This window comes from Rhinolophus ferrumequinum, chromosome 16, assembly GCF_004115265.2.
Source record: "Rhinolophus ferrumequinum isolate MPI-CBG mRhiFer1 chromosome 16, mRhiFer1_v1.p, whole genome shotgun sequence".
In the NCBI taxonomy this organism is placed as follows: Eukaryota; Metazoa; Chordata; class Mammalia; order Chiroptera; family Rhinolophidae; genus Rhinolophus; species Rhinolophus ferrumequinum.
The window spans coordinates 22,062,292-22,089,612 of NC_046299.1; the positions used below are offsets into that span (position 1 = coordinate 22,062,292).

General features: G+C 37.9%; 1 protein-coding gene and 1 pseudogene across 3 annotated transcripts in view; both read left to right on the forward strand.

Moving 5' to 3' along the window:
- The window catches only part of NT5C2 (5'-nucleotidase, cytosolic II), a 79,329-nt gene that overhangs the window by 48,968 nt on the left and 3,040 nt on the right, over positions 1-27,321 (forward strand). For 2 of the 3 annotated variants that reach the window (XM_033129967.1, XM_033129968.1), the window contains 11 exons: positions 13,701-13,818; positions 14,601-14,696; positions 19,288-19,379; positions 19,514-19,571; positions 20,606-20,699; positions 21,323-21,376; positions 22,914-22,997; positions 24,012-24,053; positions 25,285-25,392; positions 25,658-25,724; positions 26,391-26,561. In XM_033129967.1, coding sequence (XP_032985858.1) covers positions 13,701-13,818; positions 14,601-14,696; positions 19,288-19,379; positions 19,514-19,571; positions 20,606-20,699; positions 21,323-21,376; positions 22,914-22,997; positions 24,012-24,053; positions 25,285-25,392; positions 25,658-25,724; positions 26,391-26,561 — 984 coding nt within the window. Of the gene's footprint in view, positions 1-13,700; positions 13,819-14,600; positions 14,697-15,031; positions 15,056-19,287; positions 19,380-19,513; positions 19,572-20,605; positions 20,700-21,322; positions 21,377-22,913; positions 22,998-24,011; positions 24,054-25,284; positions 25,393-25,657; positions 25,725-26,390; positions 26,562-27,321 lie in introns of all 3 variants that reach the window. The other variant, XM_033129966.1, reaches the window with a different exon arrangement.
- On the forward strand, positions 110-673 carry LOC117035842 (60S ribosomal protein L9-like; annotated as a pseudogene).

Sequence of the window (27,321 nt, forward strand, 5' to 3'; positions counted from 1 at the left end):
TCACTTATTTTACATTTATCTCTGAATTGGAATAGTATGTGGTGTGTTGCTAGAAAATTAGAAAATTTAAAAGATTGCTTAGTAGCTCTTTGCCACATCTGCTGAGCGGATGAAGATTATTCTCAGCAATCAGACTATGGACATTCCAGAAAATGCTGACATCGCTCTGAAGGGACCACAGTTATTGTGAAGGGCCCCAGTGGCACCCTGTGAAGGGACTTCAGTCACATCAGTGTAGAGCTCCATCACCTTGAAAAGAAAAAGAAGAGGCTCTGGGTTGACAAATGGTGGGGAGATAGAAAGGAGCTGGCTACTGTGTACCCTCCCTGTAGTCATGTACAGAACACGATCAAGGGTGTTACACTGGGCTTCTGTTACAAGGTGAGGTTTGTGTGTTCTCACTTCCCCGTCAACGTTGTTATTCAGGAGAATGGTTCTTTTGTTGAAATCTGAAATTTCTTCGGTGGAAAATACATCCGCAGGGTTCGGATGAGGTCAAGTGTTACTTGTTCAGTATCTGAAGCCCAGAAAGATGAGTTAATTCTTGAAGGAAACGACATTGAACTTGTATCAAATTCAACAAGCCACAACAGTTGAAAACAAGGATCTCAGAAAATTTTTGGATGGTATCTATGTTTCTGAAAAAGGAATAGTTCAGTAGGCTGATGAATAAGATCTAAGTTGTCCAGCTACAGAAGTGCCAAGATGTCGAGTGATTTCCTCAGACTTATTTGTGATATTTTCAAGATGCAATAAGAGGGGTGGGGGGGATTGCTTAATAAAACCCAATTCCATCTCCTCCATTACATGGTGAGTGAAAGAAATAATCAATTACCAGTGTTTGTAATTCCTATATTCCATTGCCAATCATAAAAGCATCCAAATTTAAGCCACATGTTTTTTTGTGAATAAATGTCATGTAAAAATAATGACTACAGAACAAATACGTACCTTTAACATAGTCAATGAAGACATTGAAATTGTTAACAGATATGCTTACCTTGGTTCAGTCATCAATTCAAATGGAGACTGCAGCCAAGAAATCAAAGAGGAGGCCGAGACTCAGAAGGACAGCAACAATGGAAGAATTAGGAAAGATTCTTTGCTCCTTAAGAGCAAAGATATGTCATTAGAGACCAAGGCTAAGTAAATCCACACCCTCATATTATGGATTATAGATGTAATTCATTTTATTGCATGTTGTTTTATTGTGCTTTACAGATGTTGAGGTTTTTTTACAAATTGAAGGCAAGACCCTCCATCAGCAAAAAGATTACAACTCACTTTATTGCAATACTTGCTTTGTTTCAGTGACCTAGAACCAAATTCACAATATCTCCAAGGTACGCCTGTACTATGTACAGATACAAAAGTTGATGTGAGGAAAAAAAATTGATTCATTTGAAATATGGTGTTGGAAGAGAATTCTGTAGATACACTTGGCCTCCAGAAAGACAAAACAAGTGGGTCTTAGAGCAGATTAAGCCTGAAACATCACTAGAGACAAAAATGACAAAACTGAAGCTGTCCTACTTTGGACACATCACAAGGAGGCAGGGTTCTTTGGAAAAGACAATAATACTGGGAAAAATAGACAATAATAGAAGGCAGCAGGAAAAGAGAAAGGCCAAATATGAGATGGATTGACTCCATAAAAGCAGCCATAGGCATGGGTCGACAAGAGCTAAGCAAGGCTGTTGAAGACAGGACATTATGGACATCATTCATTCATAGGTTGCCAGGAGCTGGCGCTGACTCAACAGCACATAACATAATATTATTAATGGCATTAGTGAAATCACTAAAATAAATATTTTTTTAAAACATCATGGGCTATTTTCAACATGGATAAACTTGTTTTCAAAATAGTCTTAACATAATAGCAACCTTTGTGTCATTATCTCTGGTCTGCTTCCATGTTCTCTAAATGTTTGCTTTATCATGAAATGGCCTCTAAGAAGACAAATGATAATGAAATCAAGCTACATAGCAAAGATTTAGGTTAAACCTTATGGATAAAACCTGCTGGGTCATGTAACTCTAATAATTGATTACCTGGCAGATGATGATGAGGTGATTGTGATTCTTTTCAATTGTTGGGATATTTGTTTGGTTTGACAGTAGTGCGAAGGAAACAAATTCAGATAATTACAATTGTTATGGCATACGAGGTCTGACATTTAAGTTCGTGAACTCATCCTAGAAAAAGTGCTACATACCTCACCGCTGAATATCACTACAGTCACCTTTGAAGTACTCCCCTTGGGAAGCTATGCACCGACACCAGCGCCTAGTCCACCCTTCAAAGCAATTTTGGAACTCTTTTTCTGGAATGGCCATCAGAGCTGTCATCGTATTACCCTTGATATCCTGAATGTCATCAAAATGTCTTCCTTTCAATATTTCCTTTATCTTTGGGTAAAGAAAGAAGTCATTGGGGGCCAGATCAGGTGAGTAGGGAGGATGTTCCAATACAGTTATTGTTTACTGGCTAAAAATTCCCTCACAGACAGTCCCGTGTGAACTGGTGCATTGTCGTGATGCAAGAGCCATGAATTGTTGGCGAAAAGTTCGGGTCGTTCTCATCTAACGTTCATACAGCCTTTTTAGCACTTCCAGATAGCAAACTTGGTTAACTGTTTGTCCAGTTGGTACAAATTCATAATGAATAATCCCTTTAATGTCAAAAAAGGTTAACAACATCGTTTTGACTCTTGATTTGGACTGATGGAACTTTTTTGGTTGTGGAGAATTGGCTGACATCCATTGTGCACTTTGACGCTTTTTTTCAGGGTCGTATTGGTACACTCATGTTTCATCACTAGTGGTCACACAGCCCAAAACTTTATCTTGCCTCTCCAAAAGGTCTTGGCAAACTTCAACTCTCCTTTGCTTTTGTTCATTGGTGAGCTCCTTTGGGACCATTTTTACACACACCTTTCTCATGCCAAGATTTTCAGTTAAGATTTTCCTGTCAGTTTCTCTATTGATGTTTACTTGGTCTGCTATGCTTCTCATAGTCAGTTGACTATTTTGACGCACAATTTGGCGATTTTTTGCAATGTTTTCGGCAGTACTGCTTGTTACTGGCCGCCCTGACCTCTCTTCAGTGACACATTCTCTCCCCTCAGAAAAATGTTTAATCCATTTATACACCGCTGTTTTCTTCATGGCATTATCCCTATAAACTTGGACTAACATGTCCCTGATTTCACTTCTACTCTTGCCAAATTTAACAAGAAATTTAATGTTTGTTCATTGCTCTAATTCAAGCTCAGACATTCTCATGACGGCACACAAAAACACGCAACAACAATAATGAATGCCACTCAGCAAGACACCGCCACACGTCGACACGGACACAGCTGTGAGACACTGATATACCAAGGTTATGAAACCTTACCGAGCTGTTTGCACAGTGCTGCCAGTGTAAGCACATGGTGGCAAGTTTGCAAACTTAATTGTCAGACCTTTGTCATTATTATGGTTTTGTGGTAGGAGACCAAACTACATAAAGGTTCCTTTATTTCCTGTTTTTTATCCACCCCCTCAATTTTCCCTTGAGATGAGTAGAATAACAACATTATTAATGTGTACTCTGTGGTTATTGAAGAATGAATTTATTGCCATCTGGATTTCCAATTCATTAAATACCTAAATTTTATTTACTTTTTAAAGACTCATTGAAGAGAACAGTCAAAACATTTCAGTTAGGTGGGAGAACTTATGTGGAAGCATTTGACCTAAAGTATACGCTAGAGGTTGCACACCAGTTGGTCCATAGACCTAACTCAGACCACAGATTGTAGTTTGGCTCAAATATATTTTGTTTTAAAAATTGAGTCAGTAGTTCAAAATTGGGAGATTATAGGTAACAATCTAGGCTGGCTGTTACAACTCATTTGACAACATTTGGCTCTCATTCCCACAGGGACGTCAGCTACAGCTGAGTAGCTACTTCCCTCTGACCCTGATATAGGCGTTTGGAACATATTACCTGAATATGAATCTCAGAAAGTTTGTTTTGTGAACTTTGTATTAGTACCTTGAGACAGTGGTTATAAAATGAATTGTCTGTATAACCCTGAATAAATCATACATGGTTTTAAGAAGACTTCCTGGACAGGGTTAATTGATCCCTTTTCTGTCCCTCTATATCTTCTTAGTCACATTATGTTATTGATCTTCTAAAATTTATTATAAATATCTAATTGTATATCTCTGTAGTGTACTATGAGTTCCTTCAGGCCAAAGACCATGAGTTGTTTTGTGTCCTCAGCATCTAGTACGGTTGTCTCTTGGTATCTGCAAGGGACTGATTCCAGGAACCCCCTTGGATACCAAAATCAGAAGATGCTCAAGTCCCTGAGATAAAATGGCATAGTGTTTGCATATAACGTGTATTTGTATACAGGCTGCAGCAGGATATACCTACACATCACTTCATTCTCATGGATTTAGTGTAGTGCTTGGTGTGTGGCAAATTCAAGTTTTGCTTTTTGACACTTTCTGGGATTTTTTTTTATTTCCAAATTATTTTTCAGTCTGTATTTTGTTGAATCTGCATATGCAAAATCTGTGGATCTGGAGGGCCAACTGTACCTGGTACCCAGTAGGCATCCATATGTTTCTTGCATTACTCTAACTTAGTACAGGCAATTGAGCGCAATGGTTTGTTCTTATTTTGAGGGGAAAAAAATTACATATTAGCTATTTCAATTTTTTTATTTGGTTAAAGAGGATTTTTAAAGGTATCTGAATAATTTTCAGTTTTCCTGCTTTAAATTGAAAACAGTACTCTAAAATACAAGTTCCTAATGGTGTACAGGATCTCAAAGGGAAAAATATTTGAATTAGGTAATTTTTTCATTTATTTTAAAATATGCATTCTTCTAATACTCTTAGTAATTTTTTTAAACAAACCTCTTAATTACCATTTAATTTTGTTTTTGCAATGAATTGAAATTGGCAGTCTTTCAAACTGCTTATTTACATATCTAGCCATTTAGGAGTTGGTTTTATTTTATATTGAAAGTGTTGCGTGGTATCTTGCTTTTGTGTTTTAAATAAATTAAAATTGAAATATTTAAAAAATTTTTCAGTATCTTTTTGTAGATCTTTTGTGATGTCTTGGATTAGAGATACAATTTTTGAATTGTGTTAGGGTTTTCAAATAGTTTTGGAAAGTGGAAAAGTTTTCTGATACCTGTTTATATGAGAATTGGAAAGATTTTATTTAAAATTTCCTTAGTGAAAATGTTCTATAGACTCAGAGAACTAACATTGCATAGCCTAAATAAGTATAGAGTGTTGATGTTGATCACATTTATAGCATAAAAGCAAATAACTATTCTTGGATGGTTGGGTTGGATTTTTGATTTTCATAGTGATTGATGGTAGTGGTTTCTCCTAGTTGTAATGTTTTTAGGACTTTTAGACATTATATTTAATCATTTCTGTTCTTATATTTAGTACCATGTTAATTTTGTTCTTTAGATTCCACATATAAGCAAAATCACATTGCATCTGTTTTTCTCTGTCTGACTTACTCCACTCAGCACAATACCCTCCAGGTCCATCCATGCTGCTGCAGATGGCAAGAACCCATTCCTTCCATGTCTGAGCAATATTCCATTGTATATATGTATCACCTCCTCTTTATCCATTCATCTGTTGATGGACACCCAGGCTGTCTCTACATCTTGACCATTGTAAACAATGCTGCAATGAACATATGGATGCACATGTCCCCTCAAAGTAGCGTTTTAGGTTTCTTCAGATAAATACCCGAAGTGGGATTACTGGGTCCTTCTTTGTCTCGTTATAGCCTTTGTTTTAAAGTCTAAATCTATTTTGTCAAAGTATTACTACCCCAGCTTTTTTTTAAATTTCCGTTTTCATGAAATATCTTTTTCCCATCCCTTTACTTTCAGTCTGTGTGTCTTTTGATCTGAAGTGAGTCTGTTGTAGGCATCATATGTAAAGGGCTTGTTTTCTTATCCATTCAGCCGCCCTATCTTTTGATTGGATCATTTAATCCATTTACATTGAAAATAATTGTTGAAGATGTGTAGTTATTGCCATTTTATTCATATTTTGTATTTATTTATTTATTTATTTATTTATTGCCTTAAAGATGATCCTCTAATCCTTGGTTTGGTGGTGATGAATTCCTTTAGCTTTTTCTTGTCTGGGTAGCTCTTCATCTGTCCTTTGATTCTAAATGATAGCTTTGCTGGGTACAGTAATCTTGGTTGTAGGTCCTTTTCATCACTTTGAATATTTTCTGCCAGCTGTTGAAAAATCAGCTGATAGTCTTTTGGGATCTCCCTTGTAGGTAACTAACTGCATTTCTCTTGATGTTTTTAAGATTCTTTGTCTTTAACTTTTGGCATTTTAATTATGATGTGTCTTGGTGTGGGCCTGTTTGGGTTCATCTCATTTGGGACTCTGCATTTCCTGGGCTTGTATATTTAGTTCCTTCACCAGGTTAGGGAAGTTTTCTGTCACTAGTTCTTCAAATAGATTTTCAATTCTTTGCTCTGTCTCTCTTCTCCTTCTGGTACCCCTGTGATGAGAATGTTGTGGTATGGTTGATGTTGTCCCAGAGGCCCCTTAAACTATTCTGTTGTTTGGATTCTTTTTTCTTTTTGCTGTTCTGATTGGGTGTTTTCTGCTACCTTATCTTCTAAATTGCTGATTTGATCCTCTGCTTCATCTAATCTGCGTTTGATTCCCTCTAATGTAGTCTTCATTTCAGTTACTGTATTCTTTATTTCCAGCTGGTTCTTTTTTATGTTTTCTGTCTCCATTTTTTTTTATTGGGGAATATTGGGGAACAGTGTGTTTCTCCAGGGCCCATCAGCTCCAAGTTGTTGTCCTTCAATCTAGTTGTGGAGAGCGCAGCTCAGCTCCAAGTCCATTCGCTGTTTTCAGTCTTTAGTTGCATGGGGCCCAGCCCACCATCCCAGGCAGGAATTGACCTGGCAGCCTTGTTGTTGAGGGCTCGCACTCTAACCAACAGAGCCATCCGGCTGCCCCTCCAGAAGTTCAGCGGCAGCTTGGTGTCTTCAGTCTAGTTGTAGAGGGCACAGCTCACTGGCCTATGTGGGAATCGAACCAGCAACCCTGTTGTTCAGAGCTCACACTCTAACCAACTGAGCCATACGGCCGCCCTCTATCTCCATTTTTATGTTTCCTATCTCTTTGTTGAAGTTCTCACTGAGATCATTGAGCATCCTTATAACCAATGTTTTGAACTCTGTATCTGGTAGATGGCTTGTCTTTATTTTGTTTAGTTCTTTTTCTGGAGCTTTGTTCTGTTTTTTTATTTGGGCATGTTTCTTTGCTCCCCATTTTGGCTGCCTCCTTGTGTTTGTTTCTATGTAATTGGTAGAGCTGCTATGTCTTCTGGTCTTAGTAGAGTGACCTTATTTAGTAGATGTCCTGTGGGACCCAGTGGCATAGTCTCCCGGGTCACCAGAGCCAGGTGCTCTAGGTATGTCCCTTGTGTCCCCTCCTATTGTAGTTGAGCCTTGGTTGCTGTTTGCACATCAATGGGAGGGATTGACCCTCAGCTGATTGGTTGTGAGGACTGGCCATGACTACAGTGGAGGAGCTGTGGTGCAGGGGCTGACCCTACAGAGCAGGATTCACTTTAGAAGAGCTCTGGTGACTGCCCAGTCTGCCCTTTGGATTAGTGATCCTTGGAGAAGTCCAGGTGATGCTCCAGCTGGGTCTGAAGCTGGCTACCAGACATGCCAGCCCCAGGGCCTTGTGGGAGGGGACCCACTGCAGGCTAAGTTTTGCTGCAGCCCAGGACCACATAGCATAAGCCACAAAATAACCTACAGATGGCCGCCACCCACACTGGGCTTGGAGGTGCCTTGAGAGGCCAAGCCGCAAACTGAGGCCAGCTGCCTCTCATGCCAGGCTTAGGGCTGCTCGGCCAGAGGTACAGGACATGCTGAAGCTAGATTCTGCTTATTTGGGTTTGGTGGATCTTTGAGAGATTTTAGGCAAGTCCACAGCATGAGCCAAGACAGGCTGCTTATATGGAAAAGCCACTGGGAGAAGCTTCGGTAGGGCTAAAAGTTGGATGAGGCAGGGTCTCAGGGAATCACCAGGGCAAAGTGACTGAATGGTGTTTAGCCAGGTTGATGGAGACTCATATATGGTGGCCACCTGCCTCTGCATGCAGGAAGGCGGGGAGGGCTCAGCAAAGAAATAATCGCTTCAGCCACATCCTCCATCTGGGAGAAAGCTGCCCCTACAGCCCTTCCCCTTGCCCTGAAGCCAGACAATTCACTTCCTCTCTGTATTTCCCTGGTGCCTTTTGGGCTGCTGCTTCAGAGCTGGAGCTCAGAGCGAGTGAGTCTGGCAACAAGTAAGTCTGTGTGCAGGCCCTTTAACAGGAACACCTGGGACTGCAGCCATGCTCCAGCTCACTCAGCCACAATCTCTGCTGATTTGCACAGCCAGAAGTTATGGGACTTCCCTCCCCAGCAGTGGAACCCTGGGTTGGGGAGCCTGGTGTGGGGCTGGGACCCCTCACTCCACCAGGGGTAACTTCTGCAGCTGAGATAGCCTTCCTTATTTTTAATGGTCACACATGGGTATGGGACCAGCTCGTTCCACGTCCTGGCCCCTCCTACCAGTCTTGAGGTGGCTACTTCTGTATGTCTTTAGTTGTAGGGATTTGGTTCAGCTAGACTTCAGGCGATTCTCAATGATGATTTAGTTGTAATTTTGATGTGGTTGTGAAAGGAGGTAAGCACAGCTACTCCACCATCTTGACTGGAAATCCTAACCACATGTTTTCGAAAGCCTAAATGTCTGTAGGGAAAATGTTAAAATAATGCATATCTTCAATTATCTTTAAGTCAGTTGTTTTACTAGACTGGATAGTTTCTTTCATTTATGAAAGTAGAATAACATGACTCACCTTCTTACCAAGGGCAAATAGCCACTTGACAGGATCAAAATAAAAAAATTTCTTCTATTCCACATTTAGACATTTGGTTAGATTTTTAGCAGCATGAAGTTGGTTTTTGTCTGTATCAAGATGACAAATTTAAATGTTGGAAAGGTAGAAAAGTAAGGACTTAGGGACAGGTAGACTTACTTTAAATGGGTACTAATAAGCAAGATGAGACTGCTCTGGTTTTTTGTAATCTTGATTAGTCGGTTTCACTTACTATAGTTCAATTTTAAACACTTTATCAGCTCATTCAGTTTCTATCATATAAACCTGAAATATGCTAGAGGAAATAAACTGAAGAAAATAATTTTTGTTTTTTTCTTTTGACTTAACATTTCAGGATCAGATTTGGCTTATATTCCAGGCTCAGGGTGCCAGGAAAGTAAATAATGTGCGGTACTTAGACTTTGTTATGGCCAATTAGATGAATTTTAGTGATGGTCAGAGGTTTCTAAATAGGGCAGTAACTCCTATAAATACCAATTTCCAAATGGTGCCTGTATTCCAACCTATCACAACAGTTTTAAAACCAGTTTTTGTTTTTGTTTTGTTGCTTTTTTTAAAAAAAAAATTCTAATCAGCAGCAACATAGTCCCTTTCTTTCTTTTTCTTTTCTGTTTTTCAGCAGTCTCATCATGGCTTCTTTATATCCTTAGTTATAGGACTTGTGTTTGGCTAGACTTCAGGCGATTCTCAATGATGGCTTTTCTGTAGATTAGTTGTAATTTTGATGTGTTGGTGAGAGAAGGCAAATACAGCATTTCCCTACGTCGCCATCTTGACCGGAAGCCCCGCTTTGTTTTGTTTTTTTAACAGGAGAGCCAGTGTAACTCCTTCAAGACTGGAGTGACACAATCTGCACCTGCATCTGCCTCATGTGAGTTCTCATTTTAGCAGCAGCACCGCTAGGCTGGAACCTCTGTAGAGCTTTGCCCTTTCTTTTTCTAAAATCTATTAACCACTACCACAGTGTGTATCTTGGTGGCAAAGATAAAAAGTGCATGAGAACATCAGACTTCCCTGCAGAAACTTTTTGGCTCATTCCAGAGACACTGTCTCCTCTAACCTAAATTCTATCTTGTATGAGTGTCATCTCAGAACAGAGCCCACAACTTTCATCCCCACAACATGCAGTTGATATTTTTTGAAGAGCTGTTGTGCCTTGCAGATGATGGAGTAAAGAATATCTTTAAAGACTCTCAGTAGCTTCAGCTTTCAAAGCTTTGGTTGTTCTCTTTATAGGCTAGTTACGTAACCTGAGAACACTGTGTGCTGCCCTAATGGCTGAAGCAGTCTTCTTTTTTGGACTCGGGCCCTTAAAATAACTTTTTTCTTTGTCTTTGGATATGGAGTAAACTAAGATAGTCCTGAGGACTTTCTGAAGGAAGGAATAAGCAGTGTGTGTGTGAGGTTGTGTTTACTCTGAAGCTACTGGCTGTGTTTTGGAAAGTCAGTTGTAAGAATCAAGCTTGAAACTATGCATCATTTACTGGCCAGTTGGTGAGAGAAATTGAAGTTAAAGCCTTTGCAGTTTTGGAGAGGCATAGAGCTCTACAGTCTGAGGTGACATGTATGGTTCCCTACATGTCAAGACTGGCTTCGAAGGGCCTGGTTGTTTAAAAAAGGAATTTTTATTTATTTTTTAATTTATTTGCTTATTTTTTATATGTGGTACTATATAGCTTCAGGAAGCGGTCATTTGTGGTACCAGGTCAGAACAAATTGTGATTATTCTCGGGGGCGCTTAGAACAAAACATCTAAACTTGTGCTCTGTGCAGCTGCAGTTCTACTTCTGCATCCTTGGTTGTACTGCATGGCTCTCTAGCAGATGATTTAATGACCTGGGAGTTCGTGTTACTGAAATAATTATCCGGGAAGCTTATGAGAAAATGTCAATAGCTCATAGTTCTTACTGATTAATACAGAGCTTAGTGACAAGGGTAGTGTTGCCAAAGTGGAGCTGGGACTCTTTGCTAAATCCATTCCCACCTGTGACTAGAGCCATTTATTTTGGACTAGATGAAAGAAATTGGAGGAAAAGTAGTGAGTTTCAACTCCCAAGCTTAAGTTTTGATGGCCTACGTAATCTAGAAATTCATTTTTAACAGTAGGAGTGTAGTCTACCCTGATACAAAGAGCTTTGGATGAGACTTGCGGGGACCTAAATTCTGGCTTCAACTGATATTTGTACTTGCTATATAACTGCAGATCAACAAATGGGGAAAAATACATCATATTTTTGGGAAGTACTGTAAATTCATTAAGAGTAAGGAAATTTCAAGTATTTATTTCTGTAGGTGGGCTTTTTAGAAGGTCACCTTAGTTGAACACCCGAGAGTTCTGCCCTGGAATAAACACAGTGTGGCAAGTGCATAGTGTTTTGTTTTCTGCCCTTCTAGGGTTTGTTCTGGCAAAATGGGGATTTGAGATTTTTCACCTCCTTTATTTGTTTTTTGCACTAAAAATTCTGAAATTGATTTGGGTTTCAATCCAAAGTGTCTCATAGACATAGCTTTTAATCACCATTACTCCATCACTCTGTGATTACCTGATTCTCTAACGAGGGAAAATTGGTCATTTAGGAGTTAGCCTGGGTAGGGGTGTTTAAGATTTGTTTTTTGTCTCCCATTCTCAAGGCATACCCAGCAAATTATCCTGAAAAATTAATAATTGAAAACATTTTATATGGGTCAAATCATATGAGTCAACAGATAATCCAAATTAGGTGTAGTGGAATTTTGTTTCATTAGTTATTGTTTGAAATAAGTGGGGCTTTGTAGGATTGAGAAGTAATTTTTGTTTTATGAAAATATTGTTAAAATGTTATTTACTTTCAGTTGGAGTGGAAGCACTAGGTGGGGTGTGAGATGTTATTTTATATTCTCAAAATAATTCAAACTGACATCAGTGGATACAATGCTTTCCTGCTTTTATGATAATACACCTGCTCTTACTCTGTTAGTGTGTATGAATGAATATATAACACTTATTTACCACAGTGTGTATCATCTAAATTTAAGAATTCCACACTTGAGGCTTCAAAAAGTTTTTTGGAAGTGAGGGGTGAGGATGGGGCTAGAATTGAAGGGAAGGAAAAAATATAGCCAACTTTGAAAATGTTATTTGGGGTTAGCATTAGCATTAAATTATTATTACCCCGAGACAACAAAAGAAACGACAGCCCTTTTTTTGGGGGGCATTATTCTGATGAGATTCAAGCATCTCCCAAAGGACTTTAAAAATTCAGGCTTTTTAAATATGACAAATGTTTATTAAAGTACTTTCTGAATGTTCACCTTTTTAAAATTTTCAATTTAATTTAAAAGATAGATAAATACATTACTATGTTACAAGTTTTAAAGTTACAAAAGAAGGTACATTACAGCCTTCTTCCTTGCCGTCTGTTCGTTGCCTTTCTGTGGAGGCAACCAGTATTATTGGTTTCTTTTATGTATTTTCAGAAATATTCTAAAGATTACTTTTGGAAAGAGAAAGTTTAATCGTACTCATTAAAATACTACATTAACTTGGATAGGCAGACTAATTGCAATGAAAAAGATCAGTTTGAGCCATAGGTTATATGTTAGTCATAGATAGGAGACCTATATTAATGTAATAAAAATGGTTGCATTATTATCAGACTGCAAGAATAGAATGGAGTTTTTTGACCTTATATAGGGCATTTAGCAAGATTGCAGGTCTTTTTAAAATTTTTATTATTTTAATATGGCTTACCCACTCCTAGAGAATGATGGAAGGATGCTTACCTAAATATTTCATTTGTAATTAACCTGATTAAAGGAGCAAAAATTTTTTTATGCTGAACTGCAATGATGAGTCTGAAAAGTTTTTTCATTATAGAAAATTTCAGACATACACAATAGAAGAGAGAAACCCCCATATTCCAAAGTTCATTTTATTTCACCTATAACAAATAGTATGCTTTTTTGGCAAATAAGGATATATGTAATGTGTGTATATATATGTATTTTATACATACACTTGCACATCCCAATTCTTTCATAATCACATCTAATAAAATGAATCATAATTCTTTAATGTCAAGCTCCCAGTTCACATCAAGATTTTCCTAGTTGTCTCAGACATGTCTTTTTATGGTTGATTTTGCAGTAACAACTTGTAAAATGCAATTTTGGTTGCTATAATATTGTTAGGGCTGATAAGTTAATCCTGACAAATATTATAGAATTACGCAGACTGAAGAAAGAATATAGAGCAACTACCAAGCCAAATAGGAATTCCAAAAATACTTAAAAAACAAACAAAAAACACGCTCATTTGAAGGATTCCTACATCAGTTATGCACATCAGTGACTCCTTCAACATATGTAGACTTCTCTACCTCGTTTTCTATGTACTTATATTCTCATGGTCAATGTGACAGCTGTGCATGTTAGTTTTTCCCCCTCCCTTTAGATTGTGGCTATGAAAGAACAGATAAAGAGGGGGAAAATGTGTAGATTAAGTTTCTTGGAATGGAGGAACTATTCTGAAATGTCTGATAATTTGTCTGTTGTTGCTGCTCTTACTATATATAATGTGACATATTTCCACAGACTAACAGCTGAGTTCTGTGATTATTTGGGGCAGTACAAAACATGGAGTTTGAGGGAAAAGAAGAAAAATGGCAGATTTAGGACAAGGAGAAATGGGAAAGAGTAGAAATTCATTCATTTGCTTTCTATTTTAATTGTGCAGTGTACAAGTCCCCGGAGTATGAGTCCCTTGGCTTTGAGCTTACTGTGGAGAGATTAGTTTCTATTGGCTATCCTCAGGAGCTGCTCAGCTTTGCTTATGATTCTACATTCCCAACCAGGTAATTTTTCAAAAATTTTTTTTGGAGTAAGACCCCTTTCTCTATCCCCAAAATCAATAATTCCAAATTCATCCCTGACATAAAAATAAAAAGGTATTTTGTGGGTTTTCTTTTTGATGGGGAGGGGTGGTGTTGATCTAAAATACAGGACTTTCATGTACACCATATTTTTTGTGTTCTTGAATTGAACTTAGTTTATTGTTATTGAAGAAGGTCCATATGTGGATAAGAAAAGGCATTTTTAAAACTGCTAGGCAGTAATCAATGACAGATGCTCCTACCTTAGGTTGTTGGAGAACAGTGACACATTTTGCTAATACGATTAATTTGATAATCGGGAGCTTTCTGGTAGTTTGCATTTAAGATTAAGAAAGAGGATATTGATTTATTTGAGATGCCATCATCAAATATGTTCCATATACAACATCTGATAGAGGGAAATACAATCCAGCTCAGCTGTCCAGGAAAATTAAAAGACTGTTTTAGAATGGAACCAGCTGTATTGAGGAATTATAGTTTACACCTTGTTTGATTAAGCTCTTATTCCTTACAGAAAACAGTTGTGATTATCTGGACAGAGTTAATATTTTTTAGTTGCCGTGGGATTCGTTTTTAAAATCTCATTCATTCACTTTAGCCTCTAGAGTTATATTGTTTTGGGACATACTTGAGTTGCCATAAAGCTTGAATAACATAGAGTTGGTTCATGGTGGTTGAGTAATATACTACATAAGATTATTGCCTGTATTTGCGTTATTAATGATGTCTTCATTTTCACATAGGGGACTTGTTTTTGATACACTATATGGAAATCTTTTGAAAGTTGATGCCTATGGAAACCTTTTGGTCTGTGCACATGGATTTAACTTTATAAGGGGGTGAGTACAAAGAAACCTTTAGCCTCTGTATAAGTATTTTTATAGTCAAACAATATGAGGATGACATTGTCTCCCCAAATGTAATATACTTTTCCTGTTTCTTCATCATCAAAGAGCAATTCTTTTACATACAAGTAGCTTAACAATTATTTATTAGGTAGTTAGGACCCAAAACTGACTTATGAATACAGTTAGCAGTTACATTTTGTTTAATTAAATGCCTTCTAATTATACAGCATCCAACAGAGCTAATCTTGAAACTTGCCAAAAAAGAACTGTAGTGATTTTACCTTATTTGAAATGCTAAGATTTTTATTTTCTCCTTTTTAATACAGTTCTCAGGTATCTGCTCAGAAGAGGTATGTACATAAAAGTACTTTGAAAAACTACAGCAATGTAAATGGTTTTTAATAGCTAATACACTATGTCTTATATTCTAATGAATAGCTTTAAATATTTGATAATGTTAAAATTTTTTAAAACATGGGGTTAAAAATGAATGCAGGGTGATAATAGTTAAAACAAATAAGGATAAGCTTTCTTTTCTTTTCTTTTTTTTTTTTTAAAGATTTCATTGGGGAAGGGGAAAAGGACGTTATTGGGGAACAGTGTGTACTTCCAGGACTTTTTTTTTCCCAAGTCAAGTTGTTGTCCTTTCAATCTTAGTTGTGGAGAGTGCCATTCAGCTTCAAGGTGTTGTCCTTTCAGTCCTAGTTGTGGAGGGCGCAGCTCAGCTCCAGGTCCAGTTGCCGTTACTAGTTGCAGGGGGCACAGCCCACCATCCCTTGCGGGAGTCGAACTGGCAACCTTGTGGTTGAGAGGACGCGCTCCAACCAACTGAGCCATCCGGGAGCTCAGTGGCAGTTCAGCTCAAGGTGCCATGTTCAATTTTAGTTGCAGGGGGTGCTGCCCACCATCCCTTGCAGGAGTCGAGGAGTTGAACTGGCAACCTTGTGGTTGAGAGCCCACTGGCCAATGTGGGAATCGAACCGGCAGCCTTTGGAGTTAGGAGCATGGAGCTCTAACCGCCTGAGCCACTGGGCCGGCCCCAAGCTTTATTTTCATAATCATAATATTTCCACTATTCCTACTTATTTGGACTTTCCACCCTAGTAAACAGCAGATAAAATTTGGTGTCTACTATTTTTTGGTAAAACATCCCTGTTTTCTCTTTAAAAATCACAGTATTTAGCAACTATACATGTGGCTTTACAGTTACACATATTCTCTATTATTATACTACCTAATTTACCACTGACACTGTATTAGAGTCAGAGCAACTCCTAAAACCAAAATATGTATCAATCTTTCATGTAACTTTGCCATATAGTATTCATTCTCAATGGCACAGTAGTAAAAACTGCACAGTCTACATTGAAATTGTTAAAGAGACACGTCTTTGGTAAATACCTTTTGTGACAAGAAGCACAGATAATTGAAACTACTAGAGTTTTCTTTAAATCTGAGGTCACAGCAAAGCCCTACTTTGAATTGAAGCATCTGGAGCAAGACTCTTCAGCTGGTATTACACAGGCTTAAAGATTTCCAAGTATATATACATAGCGAGGAAAGTGTGACGGAAACACCCCATCCTGATACATCTGGACAGGCCTTTCTTCACTGTTCTTCTCCTGAGGGGTTTGTTCAACATCCATGAATATCAGGAGGCAGGATTTAAAACATGAAGTGATTGCAAATAGTACTAGCAACCTAAACTATTTTACTTATGGATATTATCACTATAATTCAGAATTCTGGTGAAGATGAACCAGTGTTCTGTTTACTAATGTCTGAAAAGGGATTTTTGTGTTACAGGGGAAGAGGTAGAGAAGAAGAGGAAGAGAAGCAGTTCTATAAATGAGTACTACAATTAGATTTACTAACTCAATATCCACAGACCTCCTTTTCTCTCCCAAATAAGCCAATAAAGTTTCCAGATAGCTCCTTTGGAAATACATTTAATAGTGTTTCAAAAATAAGTCACTTATGAGTAAATGTAGAATCATTCAAAGAGCACTTAGCACTTTGCAGTCTGTGAAGTCAGAAGGAAAAGCCCACTAGGAAGGAGAACTGAGGATGGAGGATGAGGGAGAGTTACTGAAGTAGAGTGGTGGCCAAGTCTGGAAGGGAGTTAGTTTCCACCAGGCAGCCCCTTACATGCCTTGCCAGTGAGTTGGGACCTCTTTTTTGGACAGTGGCAAAGGCTTTCAAAGGTTAGAATAGGATAATATTGAGATCAAATCTTTATTCGCAGGAAGTTAGCAGTTGTATGTTTTCTACCCTACTCCAAGTCTAGCATTCCTTTTATGATACACTACCTCCCCCTGAATTAATTTTATTTTAATTATAAGCATGATTTGACACTTAATTTAAACAAAATGTAATTGTTAACTATATTTATAAGTCAGTTTGGGTTCAGATTGCCTAATAAATGTTAGCTATCCTTATGTAAAGGAATTACTTACTCTTTAATGACAGAATAGGAAAGTATATCTAAGGGGACAGTGTCATCTTACTAAACCTGATTGAGGGAAGTATATCATTACTATTTCCTTCCACCTTAATTTTCATTACAGAAAATCTTGGGAGGCTAGAAGATGAGATATTCTACAAAGTTACTCTTTATTGGAACTCTTATTTCTGATGGGTGACAAAGACAGAGAGCAATGTGATTTTGTTAATCTCCGTAAATTCACCATGAGAATTGTGCATTTGTATATTTCCGTTTTTCTCTCTTTTGCTTCCTCTGTAATATTTTTATTAGTATCATCCCCTTCTTGCAGTGTTTCATTTCACTCACCCAGGTTCTTGTGCATCTCTAACAACTTCTGTTTCACTGGCTTTATTTTTTAAACCCTAAATGTTCTCCATCAATAAAGTCTCCATCTTCTTTTTTTGTACTTTTAAAAAAATGTATTTATTTTTTCCAGTTACAGTTGACATTCAGTATAATTTTCTATTAGTTTCAAGTGTACAGTATAGTGGTTAGACATTTATATAGTTTATGCAGTGATCCCCTCTATTAGTCTAGTGCCCACCTGGCACCATACACAGTTGTTGCAACATTATTGACTATACTCTCTATGCTGCACTTTACATCCCCGTGACTACTTGGTAACTACCAGTTTGTATTCTTTTTCTGTGCTCTTAAGTGGCCTCATCTACTCTTAAGTCTTTATGAATTCACCTACTACCTGTGCATAGATGATTCCACTTCTCAAGTCTGAATCTGTTTTAAGTTCTTGACCTTTGTTTCTGATTGTCTGTAAAAATCTGTTTACTGGAACTTAACGTGTCCAGAGTAAAACTCTCACAGCTATGTCTCCAAGGTTTTTATATTTCTGTTAATGGAGCCACCACCTTCTGAGAGACACCCTAGTGTGAGCATCGTCGTCTTGATTTTCATGTCCCTTCTCTGCCATATCCATTCAGTTGCCTGATCTTGTTCATTTTACACCCCCCCCCCCAGTCTCTATTGAATACATTCTTCCATTTAATTTTGTCACCACTCTAGAACCAGGCCCCTACTGCTCTCATCTGGACTGCTGCAAGAACCATTTAACTGATTTTTCAGTCTTTTGTCTCTGTGTCAGTAAGCTTTTGCTGCACAATAAATTACTTCAAAACTTCATGGCTTAAACAATCATCATTTATTTAGCTCAAAATTCTGAGAGTCAGCAGGGCAATTCTGGGGTTGCTCAGCTGGTCTGCAATCGCCTCACTCACATGTCTGGCAGTAGGCGGCCTGTTGGCTGAGGCACCTCACTTCTCCATGTAGTCTCCAGCAGGTCACCTCATTCGCATTCACATAGTAGGCTCACAGTACCAAGTGCAGCAAGACGAGGCAAGCCCCAGTGTACATGTGTTTTCCAAGTTTCTGTACGGATCCCATTTACTGCTGTTCATGCCTGTATTCAAGGATGGAGCCACTTAATTGAAGCAATTGCAGTTATATTACAAAGGGATGGGAAGAATTTGTCACCATTTTTGTAGCACATCACATTTCTTTTTTCCATTTTATGCTAAAACTGCAACTAATTTAATATTTTTACAGTTCAGATCTGGCTTTATCCCTCTGCTTAAAAACTGTCAGTGGTACTGTCTTGTCCCTAAGAACGATAGCATGAGCTGCCTCAGTTTATCTTTCTAACTTTATTTTTCTCTGCTCCCCTTTCTCTACTCAAATTGGACTAATTTCACTGCCAAGCCTTTAAGGACCATCTCGTCTGCCACCACTTTCACAAGTCCTTCCTAGATTTTCCTCTCCTCACTCCCACATTCACTCCTCTCTACCCCTTAAGTTGAAATGGTCTCCCGTTCCTCAGTTTTCTCACAGCTCTTTGCACCTTTCTTGTGGCAGTGGTGATGTTTTACGTTGTTGTAATTGTCTGTCTGTGATTTAACCTCCCTTACCAGACTGAGAGCTTTTTAAGAACAACCCGAGCTTGTTCATCTTTGTGTGTAATATTTGGAACCCTGCCTTGCATGTAGCCACCAAAATATTTGAGTGACTTTTTGAATGACGAGCATTTCTCAATTATTATAATGTTAATATTTTGGATGTCAGTTAACTTAAAATTCTTTCTTTCAGACCAGAAACTAGAGAGCAGTATCCAAATAAATTTATCCAACGAGATGACACTGAAAGATTTTACATTCTGAATACACTGTTCAACCTACCAGGTAGACTCATTCTATGCTTATATATACTGATGCTTTCTTTTCTTTCAATGATAATTTGTTTTTGCTCAAGGGAGATAATGAAATAAGTTTGAATTATCTCATAGCTTATGAATATCTATTCTTCATTTTTTCAGAGACCTACCTGTTGGCCTGCCTAGTAGATTTTTTTACTAATTGTCCCAGATATACCAGGTATGTACACACTATAATTTTTTTTCCAATTGATTTTTAAAAAATTAATGTACAGGGTTTTAGAGAACTGGCCATTGTAGGTCTTTTCTGCTTTTCTGAAGTGAATTTAGTGCTAGTGAGAGATGCCACATTGCCAGCCTGAGAGATGGGACAGCACCAGCAGCTCCATGCAGGCTCTCACCTCCCACACGGCCCCTCTCCTTGCCAGTGTGCTGCAGCCATGTTTGGAAGGGACCACTTCTGATTGGCTTCTCCTGGGAATGAAGACGGCCAGCAGAGGTGCTAATTGTGACAACTGAGTGGGAGGTTTGTGTGATGATTATCTGTCCAAGCAGAATTACACTAAAACCCCCCTACTCATTTCACAGCAGCTACCCAGGAGCCATTCAGGGATGGTAATTTAGTTTCATTCCCAGTCCCAGCAAGATTTGATTAAGGAATAAATACTGTTTATCCTCCCTGATGTAAAATTTTGCTTAAGTCTTGAACAAGTTATCCTCTCGTTTTAGGGGGAATTGAGTAACCATTGGTAAAAGTTCAGACATGTACCAGAATTTGCTAACTTCTTACCCTCTTTAGGCCTTATCCACTTCCAGGCACTAAGTTTGGTGGAGTGCTAAGTCACTAAGCTAAATAGAAAGTAGGCTATACCTTTGTACCTAGAGATGTCAGAAAAGTCAGGGTGGAGAGAACCTAAATTACCAATTTTAAGGTTTGAATGTTTCTTTGATAGGAACCTGTTTCTTAAAAGTGATGAATAAAGGAACCTGGTATTTTTGGACCTGGCCTTTTAGCTTCCATTCAGTATATTCTTCTATTACTATGTATTTGTTCACAATTATTGCGTTCCATTGAACACTGTAGTCATCTCTGGTGGCCAGAATGGACTTTCATTAGGGAGTAATTATTTTCCTAATTAGCCAGTGCCTTTATCCATGTGATAATGGAACCTGTGGGTCCCTGGGCAGTGTTTGATACTCATTTTTTTTACCCTCCTTTGGATTCCCTGTCATGTTCTTTTCATCTTTCTGTAGCTGTGAAACAGGATTTAAAGATGGGGACCTCTTCATGTCTTACCGGAGTATGTTTCAGGATGTAAGAGACGCTGTTGACTGGGTTCATTACAAGGTACCTAAGAGCTGCTGCTTCACTTGCTCACTCTTAGCATGTCTTTTATGGTCTGAAACATTAACTTTTTAAGTGCAAGTAGAGCAGAAGATTTCCTCCTTTAAAAAAATGAATTTGACCCTAGTGATAGCTCTCTATTTCTATTCCTGTCTTTGGCTGTCCTGCTTTCAGAGGTTAATGCGGATCTTTCTTCAATGGTGGTGCGTGGCTTCTAGCTCTTATTTCAGTTTGCATTTCCCAAACATATTTAGAAGAGATTTCAGTGTTAATATTATACTTACTGTATCCTTTGGGGATGATTATAGTCCATTTTGTTTTCAAATACCTCACACTTGAGTAATAACACTAATAATATATTTACATTTACTATAAATTGTGCTGAGTAAAATATGGAATGCCTTTTGGTTTCTAGTTTAAAATAAAAATAGTTTTATATTTTAAATACATTTTGAAGGCTGAGTTGCAGCAAATCACACCTGTTACTTTTTCCTGGCCTCTAGTTTATCTACTTTTCCATTTTGGTAAATACTTAAGAAATGCATCTAGGTTGATAGTAAACACAATTGGTCTTATACACTCTTAAAAACTGATTTTATTCTTATTTCCTTTTTTTCTTTCCCTAGGGCTCCCTTAAGGAAAAGACAGTTGAAAATCTTGAGAAATATGTAGTCAAAGATGTAAGTCATGAGAAAACAGATCTGCGCAATCATTTATTTTACCTATTAGGGAAATGAATAACAAGCCTACTTGTAATGAAAAGAACAACGAAGATATTTCTTTGTCTTAGCATAATACATGCTAAGTATAATCACCATGAGTTTTCAGCTAGAACATAGGTCTTAGTATGGTTTTTTCTATTTGTTGAGAGTCAAGAGGACCTAGTGTTGCATTTGTCCTTATAGCTCTAATTATAAGAGCAGCTAGAGTGGTTACATAAGTCTGCTAAGTGATTACACGCCTCAGCCCATTTAATCTTCCGTGTAACCCTGAATGAGGTATTGTTACTCTGCTTTATAGGTGAAGACACTGAGGAGTGAAGGGATTAAATAACTTGCCCAAGTTCATAGTTACTGAGTCCATCACCACCATGCTAGATTGTTTAAAAAATATATATATATGTGTAGCTTATTTAAATTGTCTTTACCCTATCAACAGGAAATAATAAGGAAAGCTTTAAAATATCTTAAAAGACATTAGTGAAAAACCTAATAAAATTCAGGAAAATCTGTAGTTTAGTTAATAGTTTGTGCCAATGTTAATTTCTTAGTTTTGATAGTTGTGCTGTGGTTATGTAAGATGTTCATATTAAGGGGGAAGCTAGATGAAGAATATGTGGCAACCCTCTGTACTACTTGCATAACTTTTCTGTAAGTCTGAAATTATTTCAAAATAGAACGTACACACATGCACGCACCGCCATAAGATGAGGTACTTCTTCCTTTTCTTACAGAATAAAAGTAGCAAAATGCAGTATTTTCTCAAAGTACTTTGGTAAAGATTTCTCACTGTTTTTAGTCTTTGTACCTCCTTGCTTCCTTTCCACTCTCACCCCTAACCTTGTTGTTTCAAGAAAGAACACTGAGGGGTTCGGGAGAGTTCCAGGAAAATTGGAGTAAAGGAACCTATTTACTGTGAGAGAAGGAAAAGCTGTTTTTCTTTCTGGTCACATCAGGAGTTAGAATTTCCTCATGTATCTACAAGTGGGTCTGGGCATTTCTAGGTTGTATCCTGCACACGTCATTTCATTTCTGCAAGGTGTGTTTAAAAATGAAAGTATATATAGTGAAGCTATATCTAATACTCTCCATGTAGAAGATTTTGCTGATGTTTAAAATCAGCTTCTCCTGATCTGTGACACATCTAATTCACATACTTTAAAAGATTACAGGGCAATTTAAACTCTTTTCCTGAGGCAGACATAATGAGGAAGGTAGAGATGTTTTTAATAATCATATAATCACTTACATGTATCATTTTATATATAAAATCTGTATATTATATACACCACATATATTGCATATGTTAATACTTAGTTTGTGCATCGTGATAATGTGTTCTTTTAAGTGCAAAATTCTGAAACAAACCAACCAACTCTTAAAGGGCATACCCTGTTCTTGTTTCAGTGGACACGTCTGGTATACATGACTACTCAACAGTGTGAATGAATATGTATTTGTGTTTTAGTGTTTCGCTCATCATTGTATTAAATTTCAGGGAAAACTGCCTTTGCTTCTGAGCCGGATGAAGGAAGTAGGGAAAGTATTTCTTGCTACCAACAGTGACTATAAATATACAGATGTAAGTGTTTAATATTCATACTTGTTTGTTTATACAGAGGAATTATTTTGCGTGAAGAACTGTAAAGATAATGAGGAAGATAGTTTATTAAGGATAGTTTTTGCCATTTCATTTTGAAAGCAAGTGAAAAGAGCAAAAATATATATGGCATAGGGCTACATCAGAATGATTCTCAGATTTTTCTAAATATTTGACTATTTTCCCTGATTACAATTGGCTACTTGAATGTTTTGATTTAGGAGTTAAAACATTTGTGTTGGTTAAAATGGTTTCTATATCTCTTTGGCACATCATTTATGTAAAATAAAATCACACCCTTTATTGCACATGCATATGTGCCCTCCATGCTGTTGGGAGACAGACAGCAATAGATGGTGAAAAGATGTTTTGACTCTTAGCTATCAAAATTCACTACTGCTTAATTTTTTTGCCGTGATTAAACCATATGGAAAACTCCCTATATAACTCCCTAACCTCGTCTTACTTTTGCTAAGACATAGTACTATCAAGAAGTTCAGTGCTTCCCAATCCTCTTTATATAAAGTCTTGTCTAGAAATCTGGTGATTTGGAATCAGCAGTCTTACTTAGCCAGTGGTTCACTGGCTTGGTTGGTCTAGGAACAGTAGTAAGAAAGCCAAGGTATGTTATTTTCATGTAAATCATTACAGTCTTTTCTATGCTCTTACCTCAGATGCCCTTTGCCTCCAACTATGTGATCTAGTCCACTAGGAGAATTGGATAGGGATAGGGATGAATCCACAAAAATATCTCCTAGTAGAGCCTAGTAAGCTACTGAGAATGTCAGAAGCTTTTGTATGTTTGTTGTGACGAAGCATTAATTTCTGGCTTCCATAGCCATGATTTCATAAACTTTAGAGAAACCAGAATGTGATGAATCCTATGAAAAAGACCTGTCTTACGAAAAGCTTGTGTGTGATTTTTTTTTAGGTGTTTTGTATCTTTCGCAGAAGTAGTATATGGACCTAATGTTGGATTTTCTTTTTCCCCCCCAGAAAATTATGACTTACCTGTTTGATTTCCCACATGGCCCCAAGGTAATATATGTAAATTAATAGACCATTGCTTTAGTAATAGTGAATGCATTTAATCAGCCTGGAATATTGAGGGTAAGAAATTGGCCAGGATCCATCCAGAAATCTTCATTAACATAAGTCGTGCAGGAGCTGGTATAATTTAAAGTTGTTAGCAATTTGAAAACTTAGTACAAAATAAATAAATAGAAATAAAAGAGATATTCATGTGGTATTTAATAGAGTGGATAAGAATAATTTTATGCCCAAGAAGTTCTATGCAGATTTGTTAAGTTTATGTGGCAATAAAAGGAATTTTCAGGTTGAGAAAGATACGTGATTAAAAGAAACAGAAAATGTGCATATTCTTAACAACGTCTAGATTTTTGTCAGTTGTTGATGAGTTTTGTGCCAAGAGAACAGTAACCTTGCCATTTAGCAGAGAAGTCTTTATTCCTGCAGTATAGCTGCACTTCGATTTAAGGAATAGTCAGTGCAATTTAATCACATACTCGTGGGATTTTAATCCTAGGTTTCTTTGAATACATGCCAGTAAATCCCTGTTTTGAGATCACCCAAAAGCACAGTATGTATGCCGTGCTCTGCAGCTTGACCTTAACAGGTTAATGCCATGGTTCTGTTTCAGGATGGAAATAACATTAATGGGTCCAACTTTTATGTTAGTGCCGTGGTTAGCCAGCAGTGTGAGCCGAAGGCCAGCGTGTACCCAGAGCCATCATTCTGAGGACATAACCAGTAACACTCCTAATGGACTTCAGTTGATACTGACCTGCCTCCTTTTTTTTCTTTTTCTTTTTTAGTTTCAGGTGTACAAAACAATGTACTCGTTAGACATTTATACCCCTCACAAAGTGATGACCCCTCCCGATCTGCCTCTCTCTTAGTTTCTCTGGAGTATTACTCATATGCAGTCCTTCACCCCGCTGAGCCTCTTTTAGCCCATTTTAGAGAAAGTGAGCACACTTTCTTTCATATAAATTGCTGTAAGATAAGTTAGTAAGTAGTAGATGAAATGACTTAAGATGTAGAGATTTTTAGTCATTATTTATGCTTTCACCTTGCCTGCTTCCAAAAGGATGTGGCTTATAATAGGACACAATATGTTTTTAATAAAACAGTGGAATCCTCTGATTATCCTTAGTATTTCTACATTCCTTGCATCTGAGTGAAATTAAATATTAGTGCCTTAAGGTTAGGAGTGATGTTTCTGCTTTTGCTGCTTCTCCTTCACCAGCCTGGGAGCTCCCATCGGCCATGGCAGTCCTACTTTGACCTGATCTTGGTGGACGCACGCAAACCACTCTTTTTTGGAGAAGGCACAGTCCTGCGTCAGGTGGATACTGTAAGTCGAGAGGACAATCTGTCTGCTGGCACATTTCCTTCAGGTTTCTCCATTCCCCACTCCTACTCTCCCTATGGAAACAAGTATGCCATATCTCTTTTTGGAAATTATTCTAAGAGTTCTGATCTTAATTGAAATAGCCAAGTAGTTTAAAAGAATATAATTCAAAAGTGCTGTTCATTTGGCTGCCTAACCAAGTAGCAGTTTGAGTGGAGATTGTGATAGAATGATAAATATTACAGAGCCCATATTCTCTTCTTTACAGAAAACTGGCAAGCTGAAAATTGGTACCTACACAGGCCCCTTACAGCATGGTATTGTCTACTCGGGAGGTGAGTCGCAGACTTCCCTTTATTTAGTGTAAGTCTTTGCTTAGACCTCACCATGAGAGCTTTGATGTCCTCCCAGCATCTACTGAAGGTGTATTTCAGTCACGTACTAATGCAATAGGAGTCAGGCAGAAAGGGTTTGAGAAGTTGTTAGTATGTCCTAATGAATCTTTGATTTTCACTACAAGGATCTTTTTCCCCCATCCTTCTTTTAGCTATTTGAGGCTTTTTCTCAGTGTCCTGGAATCATTTGGTGTGGTTCTCAAGGGGTCCTCAAGGAGCCCCTTGGACACAGATGCATGTTTTGTTGGAGTGAGAAACAGTTGAACAAAGCCAACTTAAGGACAGATCTGTTATGAGAAAAAGCGGTGGTATTTTTGAGGGTTGCAGTGACTAAAGCTGTGAGGCAGGTAGCTTTGTTGCTCTTGGATTTGGTGATCAAGAGCTTTAGTCAACACAGGGGAGCTGAAGGCCTTTTCTTAGAGGCAAGATAAAGAATGATGAAAAACAGACAATTGTGAGTCTTTGTCTTTAAGCGAGGTGAGCCCTTTTTCTAGTCTGTTCCTCACATAAGAATAAAATTAATCATAATATTTAATGGTTATGGTACTTGGAACGCTGGTTTTTAATATGGAGACATTTGTTTTCTTGTTCATTCCATTGTTTTAGGTTCATCTGATACAATCTGTGATTTGTTGGGAGCCAAGGGCAAGGACATTTTGTATATTGGAGATCACATTTTTGGGGACATTTTAAAATCAAAGAAACGGCAAGGGTGGCGAACTTTCTTGGTGATTCCTGAACTTGCACAGGAGCTGCATGTGTGGACTGATAAGAGCTGTAAGGAGCCATTACTCTTATTTTCTAAATCACTGACATACCTAGTTTGTATCTAAATGACCAGCTGTGAATCAATCCTCTTTGATGAACCGTTGTGTTGAAAGTATAGGGTTGTCAAAGGATGCGCCTTGATATTTGTATACCTCCTTCCCAGACAGCCAGATATTTCACAGAACTCCAGAATTTGAGGATGTATGAGAGGTTATCTTGTTCAGATTTCTTCTCAAATCCGTTCAAGATTAAATATAAAATGTTACTCTCCTGAGTTGCATTACAGTAGCAACTAACGAGTGAATTCCCCTTTCCCCTGTAATCCTGTGCTACTAGTTCCAGTCTCTCTGCTACCAGCCCATAGCTGTGATTCTGGGGCATTGGTGGCTCTGAGTGTTAATCCACCTCCTGGTATTTTTTTATTTGCTCTTCTGAGAAGTAGAGAATGAGGCCAAATTGCATTCTCTGAACTGAGCTACACTATGTACACTGAAATGTGAGCTTGAATCTAATCTTATAAAGATGTTTGACAGTTTCTCCAAACATTCCTAGCTAGCATCCATCATCCAGAGTGATGACCTTATGCATGTTACTGAGACACTTCGTACCTTAGTTTCCCCTTCTCAACCAAGGCTCCTCAGCTGTACCGCAGAGAAGATGAGTGAATGACTCTTAGGTCTCCCAAAGATGGCAGATAACAGAAAATGTGTTATATACAGTGGATACATTAAGGCTTCATTCTCTTTGGGGAATCCAGGTTGAGAAAAGC